General features: G+C 34.1%; 5 protein-coding genes across 8 annotated transcripts; 1 reads left to right on the forward strand and 4 right to left on the reverse strand.

Moving 5' to 3' along the window:
* Nucleotides 1–5106: 5106 nt before the first annotated feature.
* LOC140970754 (probable alkaline/neutral invertase F) lies at nucleotides 5107–8555 on the forward strand. Its single transcript, XM_073432641.1, has 4 exons — nucleotides 5107–5957; nucleotides 6350–6787; nucleotides 7106–7664; nucleotides 7991–8555. Exons 1-4 carry the CDS (start codon nucleotides 5451–5453, stop codon nucleotides 8287–8289), a joined length of 1803 nt encoding a protein of 600 aa, XP_073288742.1. The 5' UTR covers nucleotides 5107–5450; the 3' UTR covers nucleotides 8290–8555.
* Nucleotides 8556–8656: 101 nt separating this feature from the next.
* On the reverse strand, nucleotides 8657–11081 carry LOC140970755 (pyridoxine/pyridoxamine 5'-phosphate oxidase 2-like). Of its 4 annotated transcripts, none has more exons than XM_073432642.1 (7): nucleotides 10894–11081; nucleotides 10756–10805; nucleotides 10587–10644; nucleotides 9847–9879; nucleotides 9623–9718; nucleotides 8956–9126; nucleotides 8657–8825 (listed from the first exon to the last, which is right to left on the reverse strand). In XM_073432642.1, exons 1-7 carry the CDS (start codon nucleotides 10984–10986, stop codon nucleotides 8709–8711), a joined length of 618 nt encoding a protein of 205 aa, XP_073288743.1. In that variant the 5' UTR covers nucleotides 10987–11081; the 3' UTR covers nucleotides 8657–8708. The 4 variants fall into 4 exon arrangements, with proteins under 4 accessions (XP_073288743.1, XP_073288745.1, XP_073288744.1 ...); XM_073432644.1 differs by having other exon boundaries at nucleotides 8657–8874; XM_073432643.1 differs by having other exon boundaries at nucleotides 8657–8883.
* A 1178-nt stretch (nucleotides 11082–12259) lies between these two features.
* Nucleotides 12260–13900, reverse strand: LOC140970756 (uncharacterized). The gene is made up of 3 exons (XM_073432646.1): nucleotides 13638–13900; nucleotides 12774–12922; nucleotides 12260–12674 (listed from the first exon to the last, which is right to left on the reverse strand). The coding sequence occupies exons 1-3, from the start codon at nucleotides 13824–13826 to the stop codon at nucleotides 12536–12538; spliced, it is 477 nt and encodes a 158-aa protein (XP_073288747.1). The 5' UTR covers nucleotides 13827–13900; the 3' UTR covers nucleotides 12260–12535.
* A 956-nt stretch (nucleotides 13901–14856) lies between these two features.
* Nucleotides 14857–17609, reverse strand: LOC140970757 (probable phytol kinase 3, chloroplastic). The gene is made up of 6 exons (XM_073432647.1): nucleotides 17369–17609; nucleotides 16715–16782; nucleotides 16494–16625; nucleotides 15556–15671; nucleotides 15299–15413; nucleotides 14857–15220 (listed from the first exon to the last, which is right to left on the reverse strand). Exons 1-6 carry the CDS (start codon nucleotides 17483–17485, stop codon nucleotides 15043–15045), a joined length of 726 nt encoding a protein of 241 aa, XP_073288748.1. The 5' UTR covers nucleotides 17486–17609; the 3' UTR covers nucleotides 14857–15042.
* A 1128-nt stretch (nucleotides 17610–18737) lies between these two features.
* On the reverse strand, nucleotides 18738–20358 carry LOC140970760 (ribonucleoside-diphosphate reductase small chain-like). The gene has a single exon (XM_073432650.1). It carries the CDS (start codon nucleotides 20002–20004, stop codon nucleotides 19015–19017), a length of 990 nt encoding a protein of 329 aa, XP_073288751.1. The 5' UTR covers nucleotides 20005–20358; the 3' UTR covers nucleotides 18738–19014.
* Nucleotides 20359–20478: the final 120 nt, after the last annotated feature.

Genomic DNA, 20478 nt, shown 5'->3' on the forward strand with positions numbered 1-20478 from the left:
AAAATTATTATGGAATTATTTTATTAATAAAATGACACAAAAGAGTAAAAAATAGTAAGAACACGATATTACCACAAAAAATTCTTAATATAATATCACTAAATAATAATTATTATTAAAAAGATATAAATGTATACAAACTATAAAAAAAAATTGAAAAGTTTGTGTAAAATATTAGACATTACATTGATATTTTTATAAGTATATTTATGTGCTAGGGAGATACATGAGAAAACATCAATGTCCATTTAAATAGAAATATAGTTTTTCAATTATTGATCGTGTCAAACCGATTGATATATAATTAGATATCGTGATTAGGGAATTAAATAATTAATAAGTAACATTGATTTTCAATTTTTTTTCCATTTTAGCAAAAGAAAAAAAAACAAGTTTTCAATTTTATTTATAAAATAAATGTAAATGTAAATAATAATATTTTTTAAAATGATATAAATGTATACAAATTAAAAAGAAATCGAAGAGTTTATTGATAAAATCTTAAGTTTTTAGTAGTATTTTTAAAATAATAATAAAAGTATAAAATATATTATCTTAAGTTCACAAAAATCATCATTAATAATTTTTCAACTTATTTTTCTNGCTTGAGCTGCTGTGCAGTTTAAAAGATTTGAGTTGCACCATTACTGTTAGCTATAACTTTTGGTAAAGCGGCAAGCGCTCGGTCCTACAGATTTCCCTGCTTGATCATTCAAAGAATATTTTTTATATAAGATCTAAAGCATGTATGGAAACTCAATGTATTTTGCCATTTACTATAAATTGAGTGGCGTTTTTCATTACCGTATCATTGAGTTGAAGTGGGGTTCGTAAGAAAAATGATTAAAACTAACAGTTCATGATTGGTTGTCAAACGGATTAAATGTTTATTATGATGTTTTTTCTACCTCTCCAGTGTGCATTTTAAGCAAGGTATACACTATAAAAATTATGTGAGACCATAATTGTTGGTTTCCGCTGGCAGGCTCTGGAACATTTTTGGTTCATTTGTTGCAAACTATGTGTCGTCTGAGAAATTGGTAGTCATCACAGTTTGACACTCTTCATATCTAATTACATTAACATTTATTGGCTACTGCAGTGGGTCTTAGTCATCACAGTTTGACCCTCTTAATATCTAATTACATTAACATTTAAGAATTAGATATATTGATCACATTTTGTTCGTATGGTGATTATTATGATATAAGCTGGAAAGTATTTGTTGTTGCTGCTGTTTTACATAGTTTTAACATGTTTTGTTCTTGTTTTAATTGCATATTATATTTTTTATGTTGTGCTAAATATATTTTATATTCCCCTGAATCATCTTGCTTTGGTGTGCTGTAGGATATTTTGCTTGGCAGATTAATGAAGTAACCTATTAAGAAATTTCAATGGAATGGATATTGAAAAGTTAGTTGTTAAATATATAATTAGGAAGACCTGCTCATTATATTTTTCAGTTTGCTTAACATTTCCCCTTTCCTCGCCACATGTTATGGAGCTGCAAATTATAAATTCCTAGCACCATATAAATTGTAATTAATTGATCTGGTATCCGATCCCCGGTATTGGCTTTATGGATTGATTAGATTAAACTTTAGAAAATTCCCACTCATCTTCTGGGTTAATGATCTTGAAAGGTAAATACTATGATGCTTCCAATCCAGCCTTTTATGTAGTTTATGCCAGAAGCTTTTGTGTCCAGGATAATCCTACTAACTGGATGATGTATGGATTAAATCATCAACATTTCATTTTAAAAATTGCAAAAAGTCAAAAGCATTTCCCCTAAAAAAGAGAAACAGGTACAATTGTTTGTTCCATCTGAAAATGACTGGATGCCGATGTCAACATTTACAACTTTTCATTGTGTTGGATATAACTGCTGCATAGAAGGAATTGCTGGCATGTTTGTTAGAGAAAATTGGTGCTTTACAAAATTACATTGATTTTATCTTGTTTGAACTCTTTCTGTCCACCTTATTGCTTTTTCTCCTGATATTAGTCTATATTTACAGTTTCTGAGTCTGAATTAATCATTTTTCCTTTTTCAGGAGTTATGTTTTATTGATGGGTAACACCATGGTTTGTGGTCATAGTTCCGTGTTCATGCACAGGCTTGCTTTAAATGAAATGGGCAGATGGATAGATATCATTTACGCTCGCAATTTATCAGTCGGCTCTCATTTTCCGACCAAGCAGTTTTATGTAGTCATATTGAGTGGCCAGTATGAATGTGTAGGTCTGGTGGCGCTTCATATGAATGCCTGTCCGTTTTACCTTAAACATGATTCTGCGGCTGTTTCTTTCTTTCTTTTTCCGGCTTTTCTTCCTCACGCATTGTTTGTTTTTCTTCAAATTTGTGCGGCGGCGATAAGCAAGTGAGTCATTAAGAATCTGTTTCCGGACTCAAAAGTTTTGCACTTGTTGTTGCTGCTGAAATTGTTTGCCAAAATTATATATTTCAGCATCAATCATGTAATTGTGAATGTTTGAAAGGCGGATAGAAACCCATCATGTGTCAACTTCTGTTTAGGGAAGAAAACCAGTAGCAATAGCCAATGGAAACCTGGATGTCCGTCTGAAAAATTACTTCTGTATGTGGTAAAACCGTGTGATTCTTAGACATATATCCCTAAATGTTTTCGTGAATTGGTCAAACTAGTAATCTATCCATGTGTGTAAAAATTAGACATTATATTGATATATTTGTAAATATAATATGTGTAAAAATTGAATATTATATTGATATTTTTGTAAATATATTTATGTGCTAGAGACATGATAAAACAGCATTGTCCTTTTAAATTAAATTTTTGTTTTACAATTGTTGATCATGTCAAATCAATTGATACATAATGAACAATTATTATTAAGAAATTTAATAATGAATAAGTGACATTAATTTCCGATTTCTTTTTCATTTTAGAAAAAAGAAAGTTTGAATTTATTTGTAATATAAATATAAATATAAATAATAATAATAATTTTTTAAATGATATAGATGTATATAGACTAGAAAAAATTGAAGAGTTTATTGATAAAACTTCAAGTTTTTAGTAGTATTTTTAAAATAATAATAAAACTATAAAATTTATTATTTTGAATTTCACAAAAATTAACATTGCTAATTTTCTACGTATTTTTCTAAAAAAAAATTGATGACGTTGTATTCTATGCAAAAATATATATGTACTAGTGTCTAATGTTACAGAGATAAAATTATTATGGAATTATTTTATTAATAAAATGACACAAAAGAGTAAAAAATAGTAAGAACACGATATTACCACAAAAAATTCTTAATATAATATCACTAAATAATAATTATTATTAAAAAGATATAAATGTATACAAACTATAAAAAAAAATTGAAAAGTTTGTGTAAAATATTAGACATTACATTGATATTTTTATAAGTATATTTATGTGCTAGGGAGATACATGAGAAAACATCAATGTCCATTTAAATAGAAATATAGTTTTTCAATTATTGATCGTGTCAAACCGATTGATATATAATTAGATATCGTGATTAGGGAATTAAATAATTAATAAGTAACATTGATTTTCAATTTTTTTTCCATTTTAGCAAAAGAAAAAAAAACAAGTTTTCAATTTTATTTATAAAATAAATGTAAATGTAAATAATAATATTTTTTAAAATGATATAAATGTATACAAATTAAAAAGAAATCGAAGAGTTTATTGATAAAATCTTAAGTTTTTAGTAGTATTTTTAAAATAATAATAAAAGTATAAAATATATTATCTTAAGTTCACAAAAATCATCATTAATAATTTTTCAACTTATTTTTCTAAAAAATCAATGAAGATATATATATATATATATTATTTCTTATTTAGAAGGATTTAATGCTGTCTTTTCAGCGCTTCTGGAAGCATGCCAAGGTGAAGTTCTTGACGATCTGTTTAACCTTTTTCCGGATCTTCATCTTGCCCTATGAGCTCATGCAAACACCACTTCCCGTCCGACTTTTAAAAGTAGGCTTTTAAAAAAGAGGATTTCGAAACAAAAGAAGACTCAGCCACATCAGATAGAAAAAATGTTCCCTATCAATGCAGGTCCTCGATAAATATATATATAATATTTGGTATGATTTTAATAATAGTGATTAAATTTATATATTAGATTATAATGACAAAATTAACCTTATCATAATTATAATTTCATAACTGTTGCTTGAGTTCATATTTATTTATTTTTTACCTAATTTTATATATATTATATAATATGATAATCGAGCCCTTGATTTTATGAGTCAAGTCAAATATAATTTTTAAGGTTAATCGAGTGATACTAATAATTTTATTGAGATTTATAAAAAACATATATATAATTATCATATTATATAATATATAAAAATAAATAAAAATATTTTATTGATTTTAATTTCTACCTATTAGCAGAGATTTATAAAAATCATTTATATAATTATCATTTAGTGAGACTAATTTAGAACTCGCTCACATATAGGATGTGATCATATTTTAAAGTTTAAGATTTCTATATATTGAGTGCAATGAAGTCATTTGTGGTGTTTTTATTATTAAATTAAAATCATTACATCTCATAAAAGGGATATTTTATCCTTGTATAAAATTATTTATCACGAGCTTATGATATTATCATGGGCTTTTTAAAAATGTACCAAACGTGGGATAAAGAGGATTATTTATCAATCTCTCTTATCCGTTTACCAAACAATACCTATAAATATTTTGCAAACTTTTTTTTACGGATTAGCTTGCTTGTTGTTTTACTAACCTGTAATCCATCTTAAATTAGATTAAGTTGAACATTTCGTAATACGCCATATCGTCGAACCGGACCGACCACGGATTTTTGGCGACGGCTCGGTCTGCTAGCGCAACTTCAAACTAATATAATTTATGTATTAATTAATATTCAAAAGCCACATAATATAGCTAAGAAAACTAATAAATTTAGTTAGAAGCACAACAAGTGGCAGAAAATGATTGGGTCATTTGAATTGCACCAGCAATGAATCAAAAATTTCTATATTCCCAAATTAACCCCACACTCCATCGACTCTACATCTGCTTAACCTCCCCAATTCCCAACGTAAAAGGCAAATGGCATTTTCGTTTTTATATAAAATGAAGGGGCAAATAATTCCATCAAATCTCCTTCCTCCCCATGCATTCAACCTCTTAACTGAAAACCAAACGTCACCTCCGTACACCTTTTCTCTCCAATTCGACTCCCTCAAACCACGATGTTGAAACGCCAGCCGAGTGCGATTTCTGACTTCGTATCGCGACTTTAGCGTAAACTGAACGACACTGTACCCGGGGACTGCAATCTTCACGTGTTCTTGAACCTACCCCTTCCCACGTATTCATCTTTACGCCTTCCTTCTCTCACTAGAAACACATCTTTTTTGCTCTCTAAATCCGCCATGCCTTTGGATTCAGCACTCGGAAGTATCGAGCCTTCCAGCCGTGATCCTGATAAATCTGAAGCAGGTGTTGATACGATCGAAGAAGCTTGGAGGAATCTCAGTCTGGGCGGTGAGAAATCCTTCGGTAAAGTTCTTTCCGAGATGGCGGAAGACTCCAATTCTTTGTCAGGCGAAATGGATACCAGCTCTCTGACTAGCAAAGACTTCGCCGGAGCAGAGAATACCGAAACGGAGGTGATTGGTAAAAACGAAGGCGGCGGAGGAAAGGCGATGTCGGTATTGAAACCGTCACCGAGCGTTGGAATCAACATGGATACTCTTTCCGAATCACCAATCGGTGGTCAATCGAGAACCGGTGGATCGGAAAACAGCTCTCCTGGGAATATGATGGAAGAGGCGTGGGAGTTACTTGCCAGAGCATACGTGAACTTCAAAGGGCAGAGGGTAGGTGCACTGGCCGCCATTAACGATGAATCTGGCGGCGAGACGTTGAACTACAATCAGGTATTTGCATTTTCTTGAACTCTCATTCCACCATATGGTAGTTATGCATACACGAGGAGATCGCGTGAAATATGCGGGTTTACATAATAATTAGAGTATATGCATGCATATGCGCAAAGTATTGTCTCGAGCATAATTGGCGGATTGACGAGATCGTTACATTCTCTCCTCTTATTATATGTTCTTGAAAAAACTATAAGATTTCCATATAATATTCCGATAATCCTTCCAGCATCTTGCAAATTCTTGATTTGTTTTTTGCGTCTTCCTCAAATTCGACTGACTTTGATGCATTTTTCAATGATATCAAATTGTCTAGTTTGGAATACTCCTTTTCAATTGACGGCGTTTGTGGAATGCTGAAGTGGGTAATTTAACCGTTTGATTGGCAGGTTTTTGTAAGAGACTTTGTTCCTTGTGGACTAGCATGCCTGATGAAAACGGATCCAGATGTAGACATCGTAAAGAACTTTCTGTTAAAGACTCTCCACCTCCAAGGCTGGGAGAAGAGAATTGATAACTTTACCCTTGGAGAAGGTGTCATGCCTGCCAGTTTCAAGGTTGGTCATGACCCAGAGCGTCAGAAGGAGATTCTGCAAGCAGATTTTGGAGGAACCGCAATAGGAAGAGTTGCACCTGTGGACTCCGGATTCTGGTGGATTATATTGTTGAGGTCGTACACTAAATGCACACATGACTATTCCCTTTCGGAGTTACCCGAGGTGCAGAGAGGAATGAAATTGGTGCTTAACCTCTGTCTCTCGGATGGATTTGACACATTTCCTACACTGTTATGCGCAGATGGATGCAGCATGATCGACAGGCGGATGGTACAATTACATTTCTGCTTAAATATTTTATAGATGCTGAGTGAGATTGATCCAAGAGTGCTTAAGTTCTTACTAAAGTCATCGATGCATAAAACGGCTTCCTCCCAAGTCACCACTCCCTGTGTAATTCCCATTTAATCTTCCCACTCATTAGTAAATGTGCATGGGTCTTTCATTGATCACCGTTGGAAAAAAACTAGCAGAATAGTTTAAATTTGATTGACAGTTCATTTTGGCAATTGAATCTTCTATTGGTCAGGCTGCTATAGTTTATTTTTCTCGAGTTTGGAGGTTTGACATTGGCTTCATATGGTGCAGGGAATGTACGGATATCCGATTGAAATTCAGGCCCTCTTCTTCTTCGCATTAAGGTGTGCGAGGCAGATGCTTAAACCCGAGCATGATGGCAAGGAATTGATTGAGCGCATTGACAAGCGTATTACTGCTCTGAGTTATCATATACGAAATTACTACTGGCTCGATTTCACTCAATTGAACAACATTTATCGCTATAAAACTGAAGAATATTCTCATACTGCTGTCAACAAATTCAATGTCATCCCTGAATCTATTCCAGATTGGGTATTCGAATTTATGCCATTGAGAGGAGGTTATTTCATTGGCAATGTAAGTCCAGCTCGCATGGACTTCCGGTGGTTCCTAGTTGGAAACTGCATTGCTATTTTGAGCTCTTTAGCAACACCTGCACAGGCTACTGCAATAATGGATTTGATTGAGGAACGCTGGGAAGAGTTAATTGGGGAGATGCCACTCAAAGTCGCATATCCAGCTCTGGAAGGACATGAATGGAGGATTGTAACCGGATGCGACCCAAAGAACACTAGATGGAGTTATCACAACGGTGGATCTTGGCCAGGTACATGTATGATCTATTTGCATCGGTTGTCACTTGTTGCCCTCTTACAACCCTTGTGTTTGGTTGATATTTTATGGCAATGGATGATTTAATGAAATATTCAGCCATTGCTTCACAACGGCAAATTTTACAAGAGTTACATGTTTATTTTTTCCTTAAAGAGCACCCCCGAGTATGCATTTGTTTTTGTGCGTCATTTGTTATCATATTCCGAGAATTCTGCCACGAGACTAATTTCTCCTGGCATTGTGATTAAAAAAGTGAAAAAGAAGTGGTACGCTGTGAGCTAATGAAGGGTTGGTGATTGGGTTTTTTGTTTTTTGTAGTTCTTCTATGGCTACTGACAGCAGCAAGCATTAAAACTGGAAGGCCCCAAATTGCAAAGAGAGCAATAGAGTTGGTAGAGCAGCGGCTGGCAAAAGATGGCTGGCCGGAATACTATGATGGAATCAGTGGACGATATGTCGGAAAACAGGCGAGAAAACATCAGACATGGTCCATAACCGGATATCTGGTGGCAAAACTCATGATAGAGAACCCATCCAATCTTCTCCTAATATCTCTTGAAGAGGACAAAAAGATAGCGAAGCCAAAGCTTACGCGCTCCGCCTCATGGACATGTTAGCTGCTAGTTCTTGATATACAGCTTTCTGTTTTACAAATGAACAGAACTTCTATGAAAATGTTAGCTGGTAACATACATTCCTATTGTCTGTCTGCATATACACACATCAATTGATCTTGGAATATGTGAACAACTGCTACTTATGCATCCCAAATATTTCCTAGTTTTGAATTTGTTGCTGTGTTTACTGCTGCTTTCTAGTTGTTTAGAAATATGTTGTCAAGAAATAATTATAAAAAAACACAGATAAGGCAAAATTCTAAATATCTATTTAGGCCAACCCTAAGTTTATGCATTTTTTTTTTGTTTGAAAGATGAAGCTTCATTGGCTCAATTAATCAAGTGGAAGGTATGAGACTATGAGGAATTGATTATTTAAGGTAACTTGTTATATTTAGTTAATGGAACACATTACTTTATTATACAAAGAAAATCATTGGAAGTAGACATATTATTGTTGCAACAATTGAAACACCTATGCATTTAAGGATTGACTTTTTCCACACTCCAATGCGTCTTTCCATTGCCATTCTGACCTGCAGAAAATATCAACCTCTCGTTGCTCTTCAAATTTAAATAGTCAACCTGTAAAAACTACTTATGATGTCATTCTTGGAAGGGTTAAGTTAACCAATTCAGATTGAAGTGTATCGACAGGTTTCTTACCTGGTCGGGGTCCAGAACAAGCAGGCAAAATGCACCAACAGGACCCACAGAAGGATCCAATGTGGGTATTTCTGTTGGCTGTTGTTCACTAGCAAAAGGAAGCCTTGGTGCAGGTGCCAAATACTGCATTCTTGATTTAAGAGAGCAGGCTGACCAAGCTTTCTCTCTTTGCTTCGCGTATAAAATAAATGGAAAATATACACATTACTGGTTATTGTTACGAATAAACAAAGCTGTATTTATAGACAGTTTTTACTTGTCAAAACATGGATTGTGTTTCTTACGATTATTCTCTTCGCCATATCTGGTCATATAAGATGAACTGAAACAAAATTGGAAACCGCCTGATTTGTGATTCATCAAAAATTTACAAAAGATATTATAAATTCAAAAGGGAAGACCACACCACAAGTCAATCTAAGATTTTAACATGTTGTGTACAAAGCACAAGAAATGAAGCACCAGGCAAACTTATCAAACATCAATCAATTAGTTCTCCCAATTAATGGCGCAAAGCTAGACTTAAGCACTTGGATCTGCTAAGGCTCATATATTACTATATTAAGTGTAAACTTTGGCTTCTCGCACTGATAACAAAACATAAACAGCTGAGGCAAATGGCGATATAAAAAGGGGCACAATAAAAATAAAAAGGCCACGGAGTCACCTGAAGTTTAATTGGATCAGAATTTGTTCCATCTATGACATCTACTTGCCCACCAATGCGGAATTGCTCCCAAGAGTTCGTGAAATACCAACAAATCTGAACTATCACAAAGTACGAACAAGGACAAGTAAATCAAATGAACTTTTTGAAATGCAAAAGCATTGAAGCTCTTTGGTCCATTAAACACCGACCACAAACTTGTGGTTAAAAAAATATTTTTATACCTCAGCGAATGGACAGTGCTTGAGATCATCAATCTGCAATGTTGTGCATGTAAATTCCGGAAATTTAACAGAAAATTACTTGCAAGTGGAAATATAGAAGTCAACACAAAGAAAATATTAAATTTGCTTGCAAACATTTAAAGTGTTGAAAGTTAGAACCCAGTTATCTAAAAATCATAGTTGAAGAAACTGGACCAACAATGATTCTTCTGTCTTTAACACAACTCTTGCCAAAGATTGGGTAAAATGCTCAGAAAATAAGCAACACAGGTGAAGACTGAGATGATAATTTCAAACTCTGGCCGTAATACTATGATATTTGCCAAAACCATAAATTTGATTTGACTAGTCGAAGAATGGTTTTATATCCTTGAAAAAAAGGGTATGAAACTGGTGGAAAACTTCGTTCAGATAGTCAGCATTTGCATTCATTGATTTGGATTTGACAAATAATTCAAAATGAAATGATTTCAAAATATTCGAATTTGAAATAGCATCCTTGGTAAGGAATTTCAAATGATCCAAATATTAAAGGCTTTCAAACCCTCAATTTCGTTCTTGTTGCGATGCTCGATCAATTGTGACAAAAGATTTCAAATTCATGAAGCTAAGATCCTCACATAAACCAAGCAAACCCAAGAAGGATTCAGCAAAACAAAGGTCAAGCGTTGCATCGCAAACAAAACCAGATGAACTGCTAGTTCCAACAAAAGGGAGAAGAAACAAGAAACGAAAAAGACCTTCTGAGTGCGGGAATCGGTGTTGATTTGAATCTTATAGCCGTCATCTTGGAATCCCCTGAATATCAATAAAAACCCAGAATTCAGAAAGCCAAACCAAAGAATATATGATCAAAGATATCACACAAAAGTGCGTTTCACAATATATCATCGAGCTGAAGAAACCAACCTGAAAACAACAGTTCGATTGGAGGGTCTGCCGTTCGATGCTACAGTAGCCTACAGTCGAAAGTCCAGAAGATTAAAAATATCAGAGAGAATTTAGAATAAACGATGAGCATAAACACAAGTGAGAGAATTGTGTTACAATCTGGAAGTAAGAACAATGGTTAAGATGGGAATTGGATTGAACTGAGCTGAGAAGGAGCTGCTTCCATGACTCCGATTCCGGACTCCCCATTCGCTGCCACGGCTTGCAGCAGGTCTCTATCTTCCCTACGAGTTCATCAATGCCATCGGTTAGGTTGTAAGCCTAAAACAACACCAAGGAAAATTTATAAAATAACTCCATTCAATTATTTAATTAAAAAAATAACTTTATCAAGTGAATTTTTATAAAATAATTTCAATCTTACCATTTAAAAAAAATAGACCGATGTTAAAAAAATAAAATATCCCACCAAGTGTACACCTAAAGCTCATTCCATTTAATTCATTTTAATAAATATAATTTTGAATAATTTAATTAATAATTTTGATAAATCTAATATTAGTTTTTGGAAATCTAACTTAGTTTGATTTAGTTAATTTTCAAAACCAAAATATAATAACTATATCAGGCAAAGAAGTTCAATTTTCTTTTCGGGAAAAAAAAAAAACAGAACTTTCAATTTACATATCAAATAGTTATACAAGTATGTAGTTTGTTAATTTATTTTCAAACACATATCTAATACGAGAAGTTTTATATATGTATGTATATATATAAAATATGCATATATACGTACATATTTAAAACTTGCACGTCAATTAGTCGGAAAAAATTTGATGTTCACTTGGTTCATATTTTTTTAAAAAAATATAAATTGAAACTTCATATTGAGTCCAGATTTTAATTCAGGCTACAAAATATTCAACAAAATCAAAATATATGTCATAAGAAAAAACCACACATCACTAGGTTGAATCAAGCAAGAATTATTCTAAAAAAATTGAAGTAAAAAAAATAAAGCAAAATTAATGGGCAAATTGGAAATAAATATCTAAATTCAAGTTTTATTTAAGTTTTATTACATACTTCCTTAAAAGTTAGCTTAATCTTTCTACTTTATTTAAAATATTGCAAAATAATTATTGAGCTTTTTAATCTTGATATGTGGCGTTAATATATCTATCGACCATGTTTTTAAAACATATAATCTAATCACATACAACTACTTAATGTTTTCGGCCTATATACCTTGATTAAATTTTAATTTTTTTTAGTGACACACAACTTTGTCCGTTCTGGGTTGAAAGCCTTTACCAAAGTCTGGCTCTTTTTGGGTAGACCATTCTGGACAGATGTTTTCTAACTATCTTTCCACGTGAACCAATGTTATAGAATTTTCGACGAGTTTCTTTGTTCCATGACAGTTTGTTATTTCACAGATTCTATGTTTTATTCATAATTAATTGAAAAAAAAATATATTAATTCAAACTACCAAGCATAATGATGTATACTTACACGATGTGAACCATAATATGACAATCTTTTAAACAAACCTTTCATAATACAATCTCGAACAACCTTCATAACTAAGACTGTGTGCTAAAACTATAAAGTAAGCACATGAATACAAAGATATACTTTAAGTCTTTAAGCTAAATTAACTGTATAACATTAGCCATGCTATTTACGACTGGTAGTACACCTCTTGATTTCAAACTTCTATACAAAGGAATATAGCCAACCATATCTGCAAATACCATATAGATCTGAGGCCGTGGTTGAGGAAGAATATATAACTCAATTATCTCCATTAATTCCAAAGATTCGAACTTTATGCATATTCGGAAACTTAGCTATAACCAGAACAAGTACTGCAAGTGTGTTCAATAATAGCATAGGGTGTCGGTAGTCGGTTGTATGTGAAGCAATCAAGTAGCTGCAAGTAAAACAAGAGGGAAGTGATTTATGAATTAATAATAGTTAACTAATTTCGAGTGATGAGTTGTCTCTGTGAAGGAGTAGATGGAGTGCTTACAGAACGAGAGGTACAACCGTGAGGAACTTTCTATTGCGAGTGAGCTGCTTCCCATTATCAACCTGCTCCCACCAAGTTAATCTATTGTAGATTCCCTGGTCATCAGCAAAAGGAGTCCCCTTCTTCCAATGGAAGAAGTGGTAAGTCACCTGCATTTAAAAGCATAGATGCACTGCCAAGTTAATCTGACCAGATTAATGTAGGAGCGTCAACAATGACCATACAGTTTATAACGAAATTTGTAAAAATATCACCCCCATAAAACAACTATCTGATGCTACTATAACACAATTAACACACCCAACAGTTTGTATTAAAAGCATCAACTCCAGGATGTGATTCATCTGGAATGAGTTTCACTTGAATGTAACATTGGACAGGTCGAAAGATGTTCCCAGATTATAGATGTATAACAAAGTAATATGGATCGAGCTGGAACTTCTGAATATAAAAATCAAGATGAAGTAAGGAGAGGCTCAAAGGATAAAAAGAAAGCATCTTTCAAGAAGCCATTTAACAGCTGCAAAAACACCAAATACATTACTTTTCAATCCTAATTATTCCTAGGCAGCATCAAATTAGGAGTATAATAAACAAGCAGAGTTAACAATAAGCATACTTTAGAGCTCAAGCACCAATCAAACTCATATAACGTAATAACCAGGAAGGAACCAATTATCTATCGAACCATGACCGAGTATATTCAACATAAGAGAACAGAAACCATCCACAAGCATTAATAATCCCCAACAGACAAACACACATCAAATCAGGATTTTGTACACTCAAAGCCCTGAAGAACGTAATCTAAAAGCCCCTAACACCGAAACAGATGAAAAAACTGCAATAAAAACAGAGATTTACAATGAAATGGCCGAGATTAACAATCGTCCAGGCGATGCCGGGGGTACAGTTGAAGATGGAGAGACATAGTAACCAGAAGAAGAAGAGAATCAGAATATAAGAGGTCCAGACACCCGGGTACGTGAACCACTCGGTGTTCCGATTCATATCCGGCGGCGGCACCCACTTCACGTAGAGATTCTTCATCATCCCCGCCCTCTCTGCTAGAGTTTGTGATTGTTTTTGTCGCTGCTTCGTAGATAAACAACATATTCGAATAAATTATAATAAACAATTAGTGTCATTTGGACGCATACCTGTGAGTTAGTAAATCGCTCAAGGGTATAATAGTAATTTTACCATTTCGTGCCAAAGTAATGGTAACAATCCGATCCATCCAAACGAGATATTGATTGATTACATATTTTTACGAAAAGATTAAGTTTTACAAAAGTTTAGAAATATAAATCAATATATTATTAATATAAATTGATTTATAATCCTTATATCAAACTATCACACAGTATAAAACTCTTGTGAGACGGTCTCACGGACCAATTTCGTAGGTCGAATATCTTATTTGGGTCATCAATGAAAAAATATTACTTTTTATGCTACTTTTTATTGTGAATATCGATAGTATTGACCTGTGTCACAGATAAAAATTCGTGAGATCGTCTCACATGATACTATGATTGAGACTTGCTCTATATAAATAGCCACACTTTAAAATTATCAAATCAATATGAAATGGTCAAAATAAGCTTTCCACCACTCATTCCATAGTATGATTTCCATTTCTCTATTTTTTGTTAGTATATTTTTATTATTTTTTAGTTTTAAAACATGAGCTGAAGGATAAGCTTGACTTCGATCGGATATCCTTTACTTTCATCCGCAAATGTTCACGAGCTACTTCTGATTAAATTTAATTAAAATCATTGATGTGATTGGAGATATATATATATATATAAATCATGGTCAAGCATACTTTTTGTAAAACCAAATAAAATAGACAAGGGAGATTGTACTTGCTCCAAAAACTTTTATGAGTGCAACCATATTTAACTATTTTGTATAGAAATTTAGCGTTATTCAAAATATTTTTTTTAAAAAAATGTGGTATTCAATTTACTTTTTTAAACTCAATGAAAATATAGAGGTATCAAAAATATATTCGAAATGAATGGATTTTTCAAGCAATTTAAAACATGACACCATGCAGATGCAGTGTCCATAGAACAATGAATCAATTTTACTGATAGAGGCAAACATGTCACCAACAGTGTCAATCACTTACTTAAATTACAAGATGATACAACACAGAAAAATACTCATTAATTTGAGCAGCAGTATGATGCCTGAAGTCAGAATGGTCCACCCAATGGTCAGCCAGCTATATTTGATCCATACCTTCCGTTACTAGTTATAGAACAAAACTTCCAACCAAGATGGACGCGAGGGGAACCGTCAGATTGTCATCAACCTTGGTGCTCAGTGGATGGGATTCAACAAGAGCAGAAACAAGGGACACGATCAAGAACCCAATAATCATCTCCGGGCTTTCTTGCATGTAACCAAAGGAAGAGAAATAGAACATGAATCTGTTTTGAATTTTCCATCAGCAAAAATCCCAACAAGTTTTGACTAATATTACGGGCACCAGAGGCAATGTGTTTTACCCGATGGAGGCCAAGAAACCAGCAGTTGCCATAGCGACAGTGCCAATAATTGTTTTGTTGCTGTTGTAAGGAAGTTTCTGATTTCCGAAATGCCTCCCCACAATATCTGCCATGCCTAAAAGGAGATGTAAATGAATTCGAGACTTTGATATATATATATATATATATATGTTTGAACAACCAGGCAGCATGGATAATCCCAAACCTGACTAAGCAGAAAAAAAATACATATACAAATGTCGTATGAGAAACTATACCATCTCCAGCACAGAGGTTACAGATTGATGCAATCGCTATAGGAGAAGTTCTCCAGTACATAAAACATGCCCATGTGATCGTGGAGGCATAGTACAATGGCCCCTTAATGAGTTCCCTAAACGGCAAACAAGCCATTTTTAGTAAAAAATCCCCCAAACAGGTATCAAGTATTACAGAAAGGAAGAAAAGAAATTTGTCCATGGCAAGTGCTTCCTCCTAAACCAACCAAACATATTGGTCTTACAGCAAGCATCATCAAACTTACAATAAGAATTCAATTTTTGTCTTGTTCAAAGAAGGGGAAGATTGAAGAGAACTCTAGCTTCTGCAATCAACTGTGCAAGAATGCCTCTCAGATACAGAAAGATCTTACTAAATTATGTTTGGATGCAGAAGCTTTCATTAGAAAAGCATTTTTGTAAAAGAAATTAAAAGTGTTTTTTGCTAAAAATGTGCACTTCTGTCTCAACTTCTCTTTAAAAAAATAAAAAAAGATTGCTTCACTACGAGATCCAAACATGGAACTGCTTCTGTTTCTTTTTTTAAAAAAAATTGCTTCATAAAAACCTTGTTAACTCAATGACTTCAGCATCCAAACGCACCCTTAACCCACAAAGCCATCATTGTTGAATTCATGCGGTGAAATTCCAAAAATTTCATGATTTTTTTACTTTTTCAGCCAAACACAGGCATGCTCCATTGCAGCAAAAATAATCTTACGAAGTCAACCAGAAGTATTATAATGCGAAGAATGAAATGAATCCTATCCAAGACAGATATAGCATGCAAGGGCAAGGGGACAAATCCTCGAAGGAAAACAAATCAAGTAAAAAAATATCAAAGTTTATGCATAAATTTACTAAAAATACCCATCTAATTTACCCCTTGGCCCTGCTCGCCCTTCACGATCAATTTTCTGTATTTACCTAGTGCATACCTATGGTCCCCAAATCTGCTCATTGACTTGACAGTTTTCTCATCTTTCCAAATTCCAAGTCCCAAAAGAAGCATCTTAATGATATTGACCCCAGGAATAAGGGCTGCTAAAGCTGCTCCCGTGGCATCATTACTGTAAAAAATTACAACAAGCTCATAAATTTAACACCGCCATACCAGAAATAGTAAAGCAATTTTCTTCCTTTATAAACTAAAATTCACCTGAACATTGGCCAGCAAAGCATGAAAACTAATCCAACAGTTACGTGTACAATCTTCCTATTTAAATTCTAAAACAAAAAAAATGAATAAATAATAAATCAGAGTCGAGTAAAAAGGAATAAAGTCATGAAGAGATGCTCCACATTAGAATCAAGATTTTGCAGTATAAATTATAAGATGTTTCCTTGGTATGATATAAATCTATCGATAGTTTCCCTTTAAATGCAAACTTTTTATACAAGTGAATTTAGCAGGCTCCAGGGGTCCTAGCTTAAAAACCATGGCAGGTAAAATCATACAATACTTCTTGAAGTTGGTGGTGGATGGTGGTCTATAAACAGAGGGCTCATATTCATTACCCTCAAGAAAGTAGTATTTCTATAAATAGAGGGCTCAAAACCCTCACGAAATTACGTCTTCCATAAGCAATTACTTATGCACAATTCTACAATTTCAATACTCTTTCTCATTGAATCATATACTAACTTGAACATCGAGGGCATCATCAGATATGCGGTATCCCCAGTGTTAAGTTTAATGTGTTGAGCATAAAATCATCATCATTCGGGCCTGTCGAATTTTAGTTTTCAGACAGGATGATTTCTCTAAAATTTATTTGTTTCCCTTCAGAAAAAAAATGAGAGGAGAGTCAACCTGGTCAAAGATCCCTCTTTTCGCCGTTTCTTCCCATAGTCCAAGTAAAGACAAGGCAATCCCGCCTGACAACGCGGTGGCGATGACGTCGTTGAAGAGCGTGTTGTTGGAAAACATGGCGGAATCTGAATTGGACACGAAGATGATGAAGGTAATGATTGCTCGGAATAAGGCATCAGGGGTTGGGTTGGGTTGGGTTGGGTGGGTTTAATAGGGGTTAGGCAGTGTTTCCACCATTACTCAATTAGATATATTGGTAGCTCGCTTTTTTTTTTTAATGAAAATAAATAGTCGAATTCTAACATTAAACAAACCATTTAGCTCAGTTAGCTGTCTATTTCGCTTTGCATTAAGAGATAAAGCTAAAAAATGTAGTTTGGTCAAACTACTTAACTTCATAAACTGTATGTTTGGTCTATTTTTTAATAAAAATTGTAAAATTTGATTTGGAATGATGTCTTAAGTTCTACTGTATTAAAAGAACGAAATGTCGAATTTTTTTTTTTTAATTTTTTCAGCTCATCATTAATTAAACATAAAACGTGTGCACACCTCTGTATTTTTTTCTAAATAAAAATTTCAATAGTGCACTAAGCACAAGGCGTGAACACGCCACTGGTGACTATTTTCTTCCAAAAAGTTTAGCTTATCAACATGCATGAGGCATGGACATGACATAGTTTGTTTCTTTTATTTTAAATTATACTTGATCCGACACATTGTGTAAATAAAATAAATATCTACTTTTAATCGTGTCGAAAAAATATCATGATCAATATGAGACGAGAATAAAATGACACACACAACATTAACGCTAGCCTTTAAAATAATTACTTAATTAAAATCATTTCATCTTATTTTATGAGTGTAAAAATGAAATCAAAGAATACACATAAGAAAAAATCATACTTGCATGCATTTTAAAACAACATGAGACAATGTGGTGGGTGTTAACTGTTGACACATAAAGATTGTTGGTGTGTGTTAAACAGTATTTGTGTGTCATAGCACCTCACTTGAACAGCAATGAAGTTTTGTAACTAATTATAGATCAAGTACTAAATATAATAAGTTTATTTTCAATGATCAATTTTAAAGTCAAATCTCGGGATATTTCTTAATGAAAGTAGATTAAAACCCAACTATAAAAATTACATAAACTCCATAATTTAAGCAAAAAATTCACCGGGGTCTTTTCTTGAAATTAATCTGTGCATGAAAATTTATCGGATGAACTTTGTAGAGTAGATCGTTGTAATTCACATGTTTTCTGGATCCAAGACAATAACATATTTTACCTAAAAGAAAATAATCATCAACTCGTTATTACAAAACTAAAAAAGTAATCAGATATATTGATAGAAGGATATCAAAGAAACACCAAAACAACACGAAAGATTTAACAACTTTTTTGTAGTTTATATATAGGGACATTAGGATCTATGTACTTTTTCATTCTCTGGATTCAAGACAAGATCACCTTTGTAAATGTTACATCAACTATCATGATTAGAACTTTTAAGTAAATATTCAAGTGAATCGCATAGCACATCACTACGGTTACTTCATGAACTGAAATCAATCATCTGAAACTCTCGGTCTTTCATATGGGACGGGAGATTGTGAATCCCAGTAAGAACTCTTGATCAGAAATCTTCATCGAGTTTGAAGACGTGGTTATATCCATTACCATTCAAACTCGACATCACCGAAGCTTTCTGGTACTCCCCGACCCTCTTCTCAAAGAAATTTGTCTTGCCCTGCAGACTGATCAATTCCATCCAATCGAACGGGTTCTGCACTCCGTAAAACTTGCTGTATCCCAGAGCGTTCAGTAATCTATCGGCCACAAATTCAATGTATTGGCTCATCAACTTCTCATTCATCCCCACCAACGCGCAAGGAAGAGCATCGCAGACGAATTCCCTCTCTATGTCCACCGCATCCCTCACAAGGCCCTTCACCTTTTCCTCACTCGGCTTCATTCTCAGCAAACCGTACAACATGCATGCGAAGTCACAGTGCAGACCCTCGTCTCTCGAGATTAACTCGTTTGAAAAAGTTAATCCCGGCATAAGACCGCGTTTTTTCAACCAAAATATAGCACAGAAGCTTCCGGAGAAGAATATTCCTTCAACACAGGCGAAGGCGATTAATCGCTCGGCAAAAGATTCGGAGCCATCGATCCAGCGTAGAGCCCACTTGGCCTTCCTCTCCACACAAGGGACAGTGTCCATCGCTCGGAAGAGGTGATTCTTCTCTGCCGAATCCTTTATATAAGTTTCGAGCAGAAGACTATACATCTCAGAGTGGATGTTCTCAATGGCAATCTGGAATCCATAAAACGCGCGAGCCTCAGAAACCTGGACTTCCTTCATGAACCTACCAGCTAAATTCTCCAAAACGATACCGTCGGAGGCAGCAAAGAAGGCCAAAACATGTTTGATGAAATGCTTCTCATCGGCGGTGAGGGCGTCCCAATGGCTGAGGTCCTGCGACAAATCAACCTCCTCGGCAGTCCAAAAGGAAGCTTCGGCCTTCTTGTACATTTCCCAGATCTGAGGGTACTCAATAGGGAACATGCAGAAGCGGTCTGGGTTCGCCGCAAGGAGAGGTTCTTCCGGGATTGACGGCATTTTCGGGTTTAAAAAGAAGGCTATCACTGCAAGGGTTCTGATCAGGGAAATGGTTGCTTGTGATGACGATGAAGATGGCGGATGATGTTAAATAAAGATGGGATTTTTGAAAATAGAGCGCCCGGTTTTGAAATTTTAGCGGGATAGAAAATCCAATCTTTGGAGCGTACAGAGGAAGATTCAAGGTTATTTGAACTTCTTATAAGCTGGCGCCATTAATAAAATTCAAATTGACTCAAACAAAACCAAAAACCGGCCCTAATTGGCTAATAATCAAAACAAAGAAGCAACGGCGTGTCTGATACCATCGAATTGAATTGTTACCAAAATTATCTGCTCGGCAGACTGATCCACGTTTGGAGTAGCCACTTTTTTATGTTTATTACTACTTGTTTTGAGTAAATATGATAAGGAATCAAAAAAACATGAATTAACAAATAAGTAATTTTACTAGAAATTATTTCAATTTATTAT

Source organism: Primulina huaijiensis, chromosome 2 (assembly GCF_012295235.1).
Source record: "Primulina huaijiensis isolate GDHJ02 chromosome 2, ASM1229523v2, whole genome shotgun sequence".
Taxonomy (NCBI): Eukaryota; Viridiplantae; Streptophyta; class Magnoliopsida; order Lamiales; family Gesneriaceae; genus Primulina; species Primulina huaijiensis.

Coding starts and splice junctions, on each gene's coding strand:
- LOC140970760 (XM_073432650.1), bottom strand. CDS start 20,004: ATGCCGTCAATCCCGGAAGAACCTCTCCTTGCGGCGAACCCAGACCGC.
- LOC140970757 (XM_073432647.1), bottom strand. CDS start 17,485: ATGTTTTCCAACAACACGCTCTTCAACGACGTCATCGCCACCGCGTTG. Junction 16,626..16,714: donor CTTTGCTGGCCAATGTTCAG/GTGAATTTTAGT, acceptor AATTTTTTACAG/TAATGATGCCACGGGAGCAG. Junction 15,221..15,298: donor GGTTTCTTGGCCTCCATCGG/GTAAAACACATT, acceptor AATTCAAAACAG/ATTCATGTTCTATTTCTCTT.
- LOC140970756 (XM_073432646.1), bottom strand. CDS start 13,826: ATGATGAAGAATCTCTACGTGAAGTGGGTGCCGCCGCCGGATATGAAT. Junction 12,923..13,637: donor TTAATCTCGGCCATTTCATT/GTAAATCTCTGT, acceptor TTTTAAATGCAG/GTGACTTACCACTTCTTCCA. Junction 12,675..12,773: donor ACGGTTGTACCTCTCGTTCT/GTAAGCACTCCA, acceptor TTTTACTTGCAG/CTACTTGATTGCTTCACATA.
- LOC140970755 (XM_073432642.1), bottom strand. CDS start 10,986: ATGGGGAGTCCGGAATCGGAGTCATGGAAGCAGCTCCTTCTCAGCTCA. Junction 10,806..10,893: donor ATTGTTCTTACTTCCAGATT/GTAACACAATTC, acceptor TTTCGACTGTAG/GCTACTGTAGCATCGAACGG. Junction 9,127..9,622: donor CTGATCCAATTAAACTTCAG/GTGACTCCGTGG, acceptor TTATACGCGAAG/CAAAGAGAGAAAGCTTGGTC.
- LOC140970754 (XM_073432641.1), top strand. CDS start 5,451: ATGCCTTTGGATTCAGCACTCGGAAGTATCGAGCCTTCCAGCCGTGAT. Junction 5,958..6,349: donor AGACGTTGAACTACAATCAG/GTATTTGCATTT, acceptor TTTGATTGGCAG/GTTTTTGTAAGAGACTTTGT. Junction 6,788..7,105: donor GCATGATCGACAGGCGGATG/GTACAATTACAT, acceptor CATATGGTGCAG/GGAATGTACGGATATCCGAT.